At 35.3% G+C, this 13,836-nt stretch overlaps 1 protein-coding gene across 5 annotated transcripts; it reads right to left on the bottom strand.

The window, feature by feature from the left end:
• Positions 1–317: 317 nt before the first annotated feature.
• Positions 318–13,794, bottom strand: LOC135481371 (protein phosphatase 1 regulatory subunit 42-like). Of its 5 annotated transcripts, XM_064761201.1 has the most exons (9): positions 13,678–13,783; positions 12,981–13,289; positions 11,597–11,766; positions 10,560–10,698; positions 9,904–10,138; positions 8,539–8,745; positions 5,412–5,532; positions 4,625–4,656; positions 1,739–1,818 (listed from the first exon to the last, which is right to left on the bottom strand). In XM_064761201.1, exons 2-8 carry the CDS (start codon positions 13,113–13,115, stop codon positions 4,626–4,628), a joined length of 1,038 nt encoding a protein of 345 aa, XP_064617271.1. In that variant the 5' UTR covers positions 13,116–13,289; positions 13,678–13,783; the 3' UTR covers positions 1,739–1,818; position 4,625. The 5 variants fall into 5 exon arrangements, with proteins under 5 accessions (XP_064617268.1, XP_064617267.1, XP_064617269.1 ...); XM_064761198.1 differs by lacking the exon at positions 4,625–4,656 and having other exon boundaries at positions 318–1,818; positions 13,748–13,794; XM_064761197.1 differs by lacking the exon at positions 4,625–4,656 and having other exon boundaries at positions 318–1,818.
• Between the last annotated feature and the right edge of the window lie 42 nt (positions 13,795–13,836).

The following is a 13,836-nucleotide window of genomic DNA, read 5'->3' as shown; positions in this document are numbered from 1 at the left end:
AAAAGTTGAAGGTGATATCTTCATCGCTGAATAATACAGTAAAATCAGCTGTCACATATCCGTCTATTATAAGGAGGAGCTGAGGATCTACACGGCATGTGACTTACGATGACCAAGGCCTCAACCAAGTTAATTACGGAATGACCATTCTACAACAAAACATGAAGCTCAAAATTCATCCAATACCCACAACCATCTTTCTTATGTCTGTCAGTTATCAGATTCTTCAACAACGTTCCTTTCTACCACAGTACTCCCCAAACCCTCCTTCAGTACAGACACTTATCACCAATTTTCATGATACATCAATGAATCTGCAGGCGAAGAATTTGAAAATGCTTAACATGAATTATCTACAAATAATATGTTATATTCAGCCAAGTTTCATTGCAAGTCAAGCACAAATTACTATTAGCACAAGTGTTTATTGCATTCCACAAATTCAAGTTTCTATGAATCACAATATCACAATGTTTTATACTGACTTGAACAATTACACAGTATAAGCAGTATTAACTATTTCAAGAATTTTGATTAACTTTTAACCATACCCTGAATTGATGAAACACCAACTACCCACCCATCCACACAAATATTACTTAATCTGCACAAACTTTAATATTTGCTCCACATTTGTCCCTTCTACACATCACATTCACACACGCTTGTCCTATCATTCACACACAGACCCACAAACATTCTACACATACACACACCTCTTCTCAAAATTAAAACACCAGAACACATTTCCTATATAATCCCTGTACACATATATATTTTGTCTACTTGCACCTACTCTATTTTATCAACACTAAAATAAAAACAAATTCACACACATACTTATTCCCATACAGATATTTCTATACAAACTACACACCTGAAGGCATGTATTTCACAAAAATGAATTCATATTTCATTCACAGAGATATACTACCCTCAATCAACACACACATTCCACACAGATTCATATAACAGTTCATCCACAAACAATATAACCTCAATACGCATTCCATGCAAACACTCCCCAAAATTCCATCCTCACACAGATCTGCTTTACACAAACTAAGCTAAACATACATTTCACATGAATCCAATCCCTATTTCATCCATATGAAACCATATACAAATTGCATCCACACACGCTCTCTACATTAACTTATTTGAACATATACATTCCATACAAAGCCATATCCATTTCATACAATATGAAATATTTAACAAAAAACATAAAAAATACATTACACACAAATCCATGCATCTGACTCCCCCCGGTCAGATTTTCTCTACATCAACTAAACTAACATCACCATATGCATTCCATACACTAAGGACAAAGCCATATATAATATTTCATCCACATCGAGATATACTTTACACAAACACATCTCCAAACAACTAACTCACACCCCACCAGCCCACCCACAATGTAAACGTCTCAGATACTGGGCTCCAATCTCATCCAAACAAAGTTTGCATTGATATATACTCTCTAATACAAATTCCATATAAGCTTATTCAGCCCTACATATCCCCTACTCTACATCACTTTACTTATGTCCTCTCATCTCTATTAATCAAAAGGTTTCACTCTGTTCCTTCGTCCACTCAAACAACAAGCTACATGTAATTCCCCATTCCCTGTACTTTCTACCATCATGAACATTCTACAACGTATGCCTGGAACATCAGGCAGAATTATTGACTGTTGGTCTGATCTGTTGATTACGTAGCATCTGACTAAGGGAGAGGATCTGGTTCTGCAAAGACTTCACTGACCAACTAGCTCCACGAATCACGACCCCATACTGGCTCAGTAACCTGAAACAGAAATGTGAACTCTCTTTATATGGTATGGTATAATGCAACAAAGGACAACAACTCTTTCTTCAGAAAAGTCAGTTTTGAGATACACATGCACTTGATTGTCTGGTACTACAATTACTGAATGCTTTCTCTAATATTTCACAATCAGAATGTCCTACAAAAACTGACAGTCACGAAAACAGGAGACTCAAAGTGCTATACAAATACAAAATAGTGTTTTGTGATTGACACTGACAGTAGTACCCCCTGATTATGATACTGAGAATGCAATATGAACAATGAGAATATATTGTGACAAATACAACATACAACATAGAATGTATCTTGATAGATCAGCATTTCTTTGAGCATGAAATTATGATTACCCATTCATTTATGTTTCATCCGAAAATGACCATATGATGTAATTTACCAAAGAAAGCCTTAGCAGTAAACTTAAACAGGGTTAAAATCTGATTCAAAGGATTTACATTACATTGCATAAAGTCTAAGATATTTATACACACACAATCATAAAGATTAATATTAAAAGGCACAAAAACACTGATATTTAGAAATAAATTAATTAGGAACATATGCTACATATAGAATGAAAATATCATTTAATTTATTATATTGTGTTTAGTCATCTTGTCTTTTTAAATGGCACAAGTTTCAGTATCAGGATTTAAACATAATCAGTTAATTTAGTTTAAAATAGTGGATCTGGATTACCCCAATCTACACATCTGCATATTATGACTAGCATAATGTAGATGTCAGTTCGAGGTCCACTTTTGCAAAATTCTGTCAATGAATTGTCTAATGTTTTCCCCCAAAATACCAATGTCTACATATAACTGTATGAGGCAAAGCAGTTTATGAGAAAACAATATTATTAAAGAAATAATTTATCAATTTATTCAAAGTGAATAAGTCAGCTAAAGCAAGTTTATCTTTAATATGAATGCTCATTGGCTGTGTTAGTATATATGCTATAGTAAACTCACATCCTTGATTAAAAGGTTAAGAACATTAAATATAGCTCATAGGAGCAGAATTAAATTTAAAAATGAGCAATTTTTGTGATGCAGTCTCACAGTTTACATCACTCTGAGAATTAACTTAAGTTACTTGACCATGAAGATCACCATTCCTGCTAATTATCATGGCATAAATATCTGCTGTAAATTAGACAGTGGAGCTTGAAACACAGCATTGTACACATCACAAGTGGCACAAGAAAGCTTCATAATATATGCTATTTTCAAGAGCACTTGGGGCTGGGTCACATAATAGCAATAGTGGTTGTCCTGATCTAGAAGATTACTGGCAGTACGAAGGTCAAGGCTGAGGATTTATAAATCTGGAGGGTTGTCAGGTGCCTGATGAGATACTTTGGTATCCTCAGGGTTCTGCCTAGTTTCCTCCTGACCCATAAACCAGACTGTTGCCACACACACATAGTTGTACAATATACATGTATATATTGAAATATTCTTCAGTAAAACAACAATGAAATAAATATGATTCCTATATTTACACATCGATAACATACATGTAAATGTGTAAGTAACACACAGAACCACACACACACAAAACTTTTGTTAAGGGCAGCAAATTTTCAACAGCGTGGAGGTACACATACAAACATTATGGGAAGGGGTACCAATTTTAATGAGAGATGTGAGAAGTTAAAATGAATACAATTGACATACTTAACATACCACAAATTGTATATTTAAACGACTTTTGGAAAGAAAACAGTCAAAGCCAATTTAAGCCTTCTGGTGCAGATAAAAATCTTGACTTTGAGATATCTGGAAATCTGTAAAAGATCAACAAATACTATAGAGCTTTTGCTACAAAGCTTTTTGCATAGCTTTATGAGTTACTGCACATCCGCTTCATTGAATGATTAGTTATGAACAATTTCTGTCCTTTACATGTGTGTCAGTATGCATAAATCTACTCAAAGAACTGTACAATGTACATCTAGGCCTATATACTTGTATGTGGACAAATAATGTTGATAAATAAAATATTTTATTCATTTATTTACTAGTATGTGTGTCTATGTAGATATATATATTTTTCTGTGAAACCTGTTAAAAAACTGCTGGCAAGTCTTAATTCCTGGTTCCTTTCTTAGTTGTCTCTTTGAAGAGATTCATATCTGACAATCTGTCAGAATTATTCTTTTCTGACTTCAAGAGATTCACAAGATATTAGAGTGTAACACTTTTACAGCACACATAAGTATGAGATGTACATGTAAACGACTGTAAAAATGGTACCGTTACAGTATATGAAAATTGTTTAAACACTTCTGGCAAGTAATACTTCCTGGTTCCTTTCATGGTTGACTCTTTGAAGCGATCTAAGGAAAATAGTGACTTCAACAGATTCACCAGATATTAGAGTGTAACACTTTTATAATGTGCATAATGGATATGAAGCATTCACATGCAAAGCTAGCCATGCAAGATTTCTATCTTAATGCTCTAAGAAGTAGTAAAATGAAGTTGTGAGCTAATTAATAGACTACTTATAGCAATACTAGGCTAACAGTCATATATATATCTATGCACAGTTGAAGAAGTTGCATGGGTTAATGGAAAGAAAACGGATGAGATAAACACAAATGATTTTTACTATTATACACAAAGTATCACATTACGAGATGAATAAAATGATGTCTTCACACTGTAATCTAATGTAGATGGGAAAGTCATCTAACTACAGGTATAACTTTCAGACCACAGGAGATCTCTCAACTGTGAAACTACCTACATGTAGCTAACATGCATGTATATATTACCTCAACTACAATACTGCTGGTGCAGTCTGGGTCTAAAAGGAAATCACAATTTATAAGAATTATATCTCCAAAATCTTTAGTATGATTATACCTTAATATCATAATATATGTATAGCATTAGTTATAGGCCTACTTAAAAAGTGTCTGGGTAGATCAAAATCTGAATAAAAGGAAAATGTCTTTTTTTTTTACAAAAGCACAAAAAAGTTTTAAAAGTCATTTTTATATAGTTTTTAACAGAATGATGATGTTCTAACTAATCTCATTTATTCAAAGGAAAGATCTGAATCTGCATGGCTCATTTTACACATTGTAAATAAGAAATCCCAAATCATTTTTCTTATCATGGTTCACATATGAGTGCATCCACTGACATGACTGAATAACTGCACTGTTCCCAGAAATTTAACATAACCTAAATATGTATCTCACAGAGCAGCTAATAGATCTGTATTGATTCCGTTCTGATTTAATAACAGAAATCTTATCTGGATAGCTATATTCTTGAGTATAGTAGAGCGTGAACCATTTATAAAATATAAATAACAAAATAAATCTTCTATCTTTCACTGCACAAGGATCATATGAGTTGTACAGTTTGAGAAAAATAATAGTGGCTTGTTTTTGAAATGTACTAACAAATAACTTCCCAATCTTTCCTGTCAAGTTAATAACTTGAACATGAACATGAAAATAGTACCTGAGGAGATGATTTTTTGAGATGATCTTTCAAAATCACTTTAGTAATATACTGAGCCCATGTCATCCAAAAAGTTTCCCATATTACCTGCTAGGAGCAGAGTCGCTGTGTGCTTTATGTGGTCCAGGGTGTCTTTTTGTGAGAACAGATGAGTTGGGAACACTCACTGATCTGGCTAAAACCTGGTCAAACTCTTTTCTTGGTAGACCTGAAACATGCCACACATAAGGAGACATCAGATGCTGCAACAACATGTATGTTTTAAGATTGTATGATCTGGCAACAACAGAATAACATCTCTTTATGATGTGAGGTTGTTGCTTTACAGTAGGCCTACAGCAGGGCCAACCTGCCAAGTTATAGACGAATATAGAGAACTAATTAAACAGGATTAAAAACTCTTCTCGAATTGAGTATCAAACATTGCAAAAATAATGACATTCTGCCAGTAGCTTTGTGCCATATTAAATGATAGGAAAGTGACTCTTCTGTGTTGAAATATGACGTCATTTTGCACTTGAATGTCACTATATTGTCATATCGACATACCTTAATTAAAACTGCGCATTACACTAAACCTAAACACTTAAATTAAACTACACGAATAATCATGCAATTTCTTGAGTCATGTCATACTGTAGAAAATACAGCTACAAATTGTAGTAATTGCACAAACTCGACTGATGGGCCTAACCACATGCTGTTCTACATGTAGCTACAAATTGTAGTAATTGCACAAAATAGACTGATGGGCCTAACCACATGCTGTTCTACATGTAGCTACAAATTGTAGTAATTGCACAAACTCGACTGATGGGCCTAACCACATGCTGTTCTACATGTAGCTACAAATTGTAGTAATTGCACAAAATAGACTGATGGGCCTAACCACATGCTGTTCTACATGTAGCTACAAATTGTAGTAATTGCACAAACTTGACTGATGGGCCTAACAGCATGCTGTTCTACATGTAGCTACAAATTGTAGTAATTGCACAAACTTGACTGATGGGCCTAACAGCATGCTGTTCTACATGTAGCTACAAATTGTAGTAATTGCACAAACTTGACTGATGGGCCTAACAGCATGCTGTTCTACATGTAGCTACAAATTGTAGTAATTGCACAAACTTGACTGATGGGCCTAACAGCATGCTGTTCTACATGTAGCTACAAATTGTAGTAATTGCACAAACTTGACTGATGGGCCTAACGGCATGCTGTTCTACATGTAGCTACAAATTGTAGTCGGGGCCTCCGTGGCTCAGTCGGTTAGCGCGCTAGCGCAGCGTAATGACCCAGGAGCCTCTCACCAATGCGGTCGCTGTGAGTTCAAGTCCAGCTCATGCTGGCTTCCTCTCCGGCCGTAAGTGGGAAGGTCTTCCAGCAACCTGCGGATGGTCGTGGGTTTCCCCCGGGCTGTGCCCGGTTTCCACCCACCATAATGCTGGCCGCCGTCGTATAAGTGAAATATTCTTGAGTACGGCGTAAAACACCAATCAAATAAATAAATAAATAAATAAACAAATTGTAGTAATTGCACAAACTTGACTGATGGGCCTAACAGCATGCTGCTCTACATGTAGCTACAAATTGTAGTAATTGCACAAACTTGACTGATGGGCCTAACAGCATGCTGTTCTACATGTAGCTACAAATTGTAGTAATTGCACAAACTTGACTGATGGGCCTAACAGCATGCTGTTCTACATGTAGCTACAAATTGTAGTAATTGCACAAACTTGACTGATGGGCCTAACAGCATGCTGCTCTACATGTAGCTACAATCCCTTCTTGTCGGAATATTATTCTTCTCTGAGTGAAAGCAACTGTGACATGACATTACAGAAAGACTGGACATTTGTACCAGTAACCACTTTGTGGAACATCCAGTCATTATAATATTAAATAAATGGTCAAAGGAGTGTTTTGGATGTTTGGAAAGATCTATATTCATGAGTCAATCCAATAACATTTATGATTCACAAGATACTGAAGCAATTACATATTAATTAACATACTTGCAACAATATTCGGAAAAGTTATTACTTTTATGTCACAAGATAATTATACCAAACTAATAGAGTCTTTGATATGTGGGAAAAATTCATGATGTAATTGAAAAATCATTATAATGTATATGGTCTATAAAACACCTTGAATCCAAAGGTTAAAATTCATAGATAAAAATTAGTAACCATATCTGTACATGTAGATACACTTTTTAGTGTTTCTTTCTGATGAGGTTAACCATATTTTTTCCTCCTTGAACTGAATCTAAAACACTTTTCTAAACATTTTAATGCTAATCTTTCATTCATCTGATGCTACGTTCAGAGAAATAAGATAAATTGTTATTCATTAAGTGCTACACCTAAATGATATAAATGGACAAGTGTTAGTAACACTTTAAATCTCTGTTTAAAACCTAATACTTTTGGGAAAGTTGTTTGTTTCACAATTCCTTGGAGTAAAAGTTGAACAAATAACAGTAAAGGAGCTATATATCACACGCCTTAAATTGACAATCTGGTGATCTGGTGTACTACAGATTACATGTTAACTAAGACAACAATTATTATCATTTCATGCAAGTTTTATTGAAAACTTTTGCCAAATAAAGACTTTAACATGTACCATGTAGGCATAGTTGCAATCAAGCTCACTCATTTTCAATTCACTTCAGTTCTTCGTGATATACTAGCTAGCATACAATAACAATAAATAAATATGACAGAAAATGACACAAAAAAAGGAAAACATGGTAAAGAACTGATAACATTTCGAAAAAAGATTAATTGGTGAGTGCTAATCTTACATGTATACATGACAATGTCAATCAAAACCACTGAACAGTTTCACTATGATGAGCCTAACATATCCACACAATTAGGTATAGTCTTCTATATCTCAGTTAAGACCTATTGTCTACTAATACTGTGTCCAGAAATAAAATATTAAATTCACTGCATACTCATACAAAACAAAGTTATTCTCATAGATATGAGTAAAAAGAGAAATAATAGTTAATTATACACTTTATAAAGTGGGCCCCAGAGCAAGGGAAACCACAGTGGTATTCACATACTGATTGAGGACCGCTTAGATGAAAAGACCGAGTTCCAGGTTTGTGAACACAAGTGTAGACTGGTATACTGATTTTAGTCTCACTAAAATTATAATAGATTATTTGTCTACTAATTTATCTGGATACCTGGCATTATATAGCTTGTTAGTCTACGTCTGTCAGCAGCAGCACTCGTGGGAGGTAACTCTTTAGATGTTGAATGTAGGGGAATTTCATCTAATGTGGCTCGCCGGCCAATCGTTTCAATCTTTCGCCTTTGAGCAACTCGATTAGCCTGCCAGTTCATCAGGAACTGCTTTGACATCTTGCTGATCTCTTTGCCATCTAACATTTCTGAAAATATCAGTTTTATATATCAGTCCGATCATTTTTCACATTAAAATATTTAAGCATGCACTTCAGAGCAGTCAGATATTATAAATAATATGTTCCATAATAATAACAACAGTGTATGAGATGGACCTCGTGGTATAAAATCAAACTGGCCCCAGACAAAAATATGCACAATAAACCCCTCTAAATGATGCACAGGATGGTACAGTCCCACATTACAGTAGCATAATTTTAAGGGTCTTGCAGTACCAGTTCTGTCTTTGACTACTTCAGTTTAAAGCCACTTCAGGTTTATAGGTTTCAAACTCAATCACAGTTTCCACTGCCTAGAAGGCCTAGCATTACCTAAGAAAAAATACACATTATGTACGTTTAGCAAAGAATTGTTTCTGTCCAAAGAAGTCACTCTCAAAAATTGGTAAGCCAAAAACTGCAGCTTCCTTGAGATCCTTTTATTCCAACAGGGTTTTCAAATACAGTCACTGAACTCATCCATTTCATTTACATTTACAATAAACAGAGAGCATTAATAAAGCTAGAATGCAATATGATTGAGATATTGCCAAAGTATGATTGTGATATTGCCAAAGTATTGTTAAATCACTGAAGACTGACTCAAATATGAAAACTGTACATGTGTATAAGCCTACAGCAAATAACACATAAACTGGATGTCTATATGTGGCTCTACATTAACAGGCTCTATGTATATGTGAACACTTCCTTTGCATTCAACCTCTATATTTTTTTTATTTCCACAAGCAGAGTAATAATTGTGGATTGGTGCACATTACCTCGATGGAATTATCATCGCAAATGTAGTTATTATACTGTAAAAAATGTGATCAAAGATGTCATATCCCAGGAAGAAATCAGTTAATATAACTAATGCTGGATCAGAGGAAACCTGCTAATTGCCCGACGGCAGGATCTCAACATCAAATATTCCATTCCCAGCTCATCATTATGACGTCACATTAAAGACAGAACAACTGAATGTTACGTACAAAAGAAAATAATATATAAAAACATTGTACACACTGTGATACAATAATTTTTAACAATGGCTCAATGTCCTGCTTCATACAAGGGTCACCTCAGGGGATTAAAACTTTTGCTTGCTCCACAATGAAATAATACAAAAAAATGAACACTTACCTAAAGAAGGTGACATAATGATTACTCGGTCTCTGTATTTAGCCTTGTGACAGAGGGGATTTCCCATCAAATCCAGCCGCCACATCTGCTTCACCTGGCTTAGAACATGATCCAACTCTCTCATGTCATTCAAGTTATTGTCACTGGCCATCAGCTGATTAAGATTGATCAGCCATTCCAACTCTTTGATACTCTCCAAACCATTACTGCTGATATTCAAGATCTGCAAGCTTCTCTAAAAGTGCAAGTCAAAGAGTTTTAATATGTAATTCTACAAACTTGTATCTTTGTACATTTATTGAAACTGAACTTCAAGACAGTTTGATCTTCTTCTAAAGTATTTTGTATCATATATATTAAATGCAAAGCTTATTGGTCAACAGAAGTAAACTCTATACATCTAGACAGTCCGCATTAGTTCAAAACTTCAACTTTTACCTAGATGAACAGTGAACACTTCTACAATGTTTTACCTAAAGTCAGTTTTACTTTTGGGATCTCAACACCTCTACAACATATATTACATGTGTGTACAGATAAAGGTGTATAAAGTCAGTTCTACTTTTCCAAACACCAATAATGAACACAAAACAATATTTCAGCAAAACAGTATATAACATCCATCTAATTGGCTTCTCCATAATTAACTGACTTACAGACAGTGCCTTAAGGGATCTAGGGTCCAGTAGCAGTTTCTCCCCACAAGGTAAGCACTGGTTCTCTACATGAAGTTCCTGTAGCTGCTCAAGTTTTTCCAGTCCTTCCAGAACTGTGATCTTGTTATACCCTAAATACCTACAGAAACAAGACAACTATTGAGGAACTGACAGGTACTCCGAGTGCTGTTATGAAGTATGTAACAATTACAGGAAAAAAATTTCAAATTCTGCTACACGCAAGAATCAGATGTTCTTTATTTCATTGTTGTTTATGTTATACTCAATAATTTTTCATTTAAAATGAGACTGGTCAGGAGTGCTCAAAGTAAACCAACATCCTTTGCTAGGTATCAGACAATCCTCCTGCCTGACTGCTGTGATATCAAATGTAGATCCCTGAGCATGGTAATATTTATTTATATACTTGATTGTTGTTTTATGCCATCCTCAAGAATATTTTACATAGGACAACAGCCAGCATATAACATGTACCAAGGGAACAAACCTGATGCAGCCATGAGGAAACCGACGACCATCAGCAGGTTGCTAGCAGATATTCCTGCGTACGACCGGAGAGGAAACAAGCACGAGCTAGACTTGAACTCACAGCAAAAACATTGGTAAGAGGCTCATGAGTCATTCTGCTACACTGGCACTCTCAATAAACAATTAACAGTAATAAGCAATTGATCACTGCATAATATTTACACTGTGATAATTTCAAGTTTTGGACAGCAAAACAAAGGCGAATTTTAAAATCCCACCCACTTCCCCCATCACAAACACACACTATTTAAGCATTCTCCATATAATGTAGTCTGAATTAAAAAACAGTTTTCATTACTTGTGTGAGTATACATGTACTTAAAACTTGGTTAATCTTCTTAAAGTTGAGAGATTTTCAATGTAATTTTGAAATCCACTCCCCCCACTCCCCTCCTAACACCACCACCCACCACCACATACAACTTAAGCATTCTCCATATATTGTATTCTGAGTTCAGAAACAGGTTTCAATAACTGTGTATACTTACAACTTGGTCAGTCTTCTTAAACTTGAGAGATTTTCAATGTGAGAAATGTTGTTGTTCTGTAGATACAGATGAGTAAGGTTCTGGTTTTGTGTCAGCAGGGGCATACTGGTCAGTTGATTGTCATACAAGTATAACACTGTCAGGTTACGACAAAGTCCTAGTTCATCCCCCTGAAAAATGATGAAAAAATTAGTAAAGATAATATATATTCAACTTCCCTGTGCTAAAACAAAAATAAATGAAAGGCTTTGTTGAAAACAATGTCCACAATTCATTTAATTTACCCAGTTAATATGTGTTTAGATTCATGAATTATGCTACTGTTGTTCTAGTATTATCCAGTACACGTAATTATCTCGCAAAGAAAAATACTTTGCACAGTTTTATTAAGCTTGCATCTTTAATGTTACAAGAAAGTCATTTTTAGCACTATGTTCATAATAATTGTATGCAAAAATTTCTCTGAAAAAAAAAAACCTTACAAGTTGAAAAGGTTGGAAATTTACTGTATCACAAATTATGAGCAACCAATTATGAAAAAATAAAAGCACAATAAAATTCCCATTAAACTGTGAGGGACAAAACAATTCATTTCACATTCTTTTCATTTACATGTATGTATGTATGCAAAGTTGAGGTTTAATGTAATACTTAGCCATTTTTCATTCATATGACTGTGAGGAGTTTATAGGCGCATGTACATATAATGAGTCTTCTTGTAGCAGGACAAATCCACAACGCCCAAGTATCATGCCGAAGACACCAGACATGACACCCCACCCATTCACATCACATCACACCACACCGTGCCAACCTGTCATGTTTCCTTACTCTAAGCACTCAGTTCTGAGCGCCAAGTGAGGCAGAAGCAAGTACCATATTTAAAGTCTTTCAATCCAGGTATGATCATGGGGTTCTCTCGATTTTGAGGCAGAGACTCTCACCATCGCGCCACTGAAGTGGCCTTCATTTACATGTACAACAAAATGGAAATCGACTTAAAAACTATTATGTGGCTACAGTCTTTTATGCTTTAATCTTGTTCACTCCCCTTAAATTTAATAAAAGTGTGATCACAAAGCGCGCAGGAAATTATTTGTGATTGATTACAGTATCTACAGAAACATCAAAGTTAACACTGACTAGATCTGCAATCTAAGGTAAGTGTCTGGCAATTTCAATGTGGGAACGACGTGATTTATTGTTACTAAGATCCAGGTATAAATGTTATCCATGAAAAACACAATCTGTGTACGGTTTCTAACTATAAATATTTCATTTATATGACAGCGAACAGCATTATGGTGGGAGGAAACCAGGAAGAGCACAAGCCAATCTGCAGGTTACTCTAACTAATTTCAAAATATTATGCTTGGTCACTTACTATTGCATCTATCCCCCTATTTTCAAGGTATAAATGAGTCAATCGTCTTAAGTATTGATGAACAGTCTCTTCTCGTTTCTGCTTCGTGTAACCAGAGGTACCACGAGCAATCAAGTCCACTGTTAGTTTCACCATCTTGTATTATTCACAATCTCTCTCTCTGTGTTTGTTGCAAGGAAATGACCACACTGAAAATGTCTCAGCAATGTTGGAGGAGGGAGATGTAGGGGTACAGTGGACATTAAGTAATGGAACTGGTCATTTTGCTTCACATGGGGAATCACAGTTATCCTGGCTTACATAGATGTTCTGGAAAAGAAACAAATATTTTCAATTACAATAAAATTAAATGTCAAGATAAAATTGAAGAACATGTAGGCTTATGCCCAATCTGAATGGCGACACAGTAGGCCTACTAGGCCTCAACGTACGGCGGTACTGACTAGAAATGCAGTGTATGGTGTAATCCTTAGCTTATAGTTTACAAATTTAAGATCACTAACAGTCAAGCAATGGTCGAGATTAACAAGCACAAACTTTAGCCTTGGCCTATATCATTTACTAAATCCAGTTTACCTAGAATACACTAGGCCTTCGCTACTTTACTTCATGATAAAGTGATCATACTGATAATCACCATAACAGTGTTGCAATAATAGCTCTGGGACAACGAACACAGGTATACAACTTCTCTTACCGTGTAATGTTTCCTACAACATAAACTGCAAAAACTGATTCAATTTTAATTTACACTAGGTCTACCTTACACCATGCTATACAGCCACTCCCGATGTGTTTGGCCGTCAACGCTTGTGTGATCACGTGACCTGTCTGTTGCTACGGCAGCAATGAACAA

This window comes from Liolophura sinensis, unplaced genomic scaffold, assembly GCF_032854445.1.
Source record: "Liolophura sinensis isolate JHLJ2023 unplaced genomic scaffold, CUHK_Ljap_v2 scaffold_26, whole genome shotgun sequence".
Taxonomy (NCBI): Eukaryota; Metazoa; Mollusca; class Polyplacophora; order Chitonida; family Chitonidae; genus Liolophura; species Liolophura sinensis.
The sequence above is the reverse complement of the archived record's forward strand: the minus strand, read 5'-3'. Positions and strand labels throughout refer to the sequence as shown.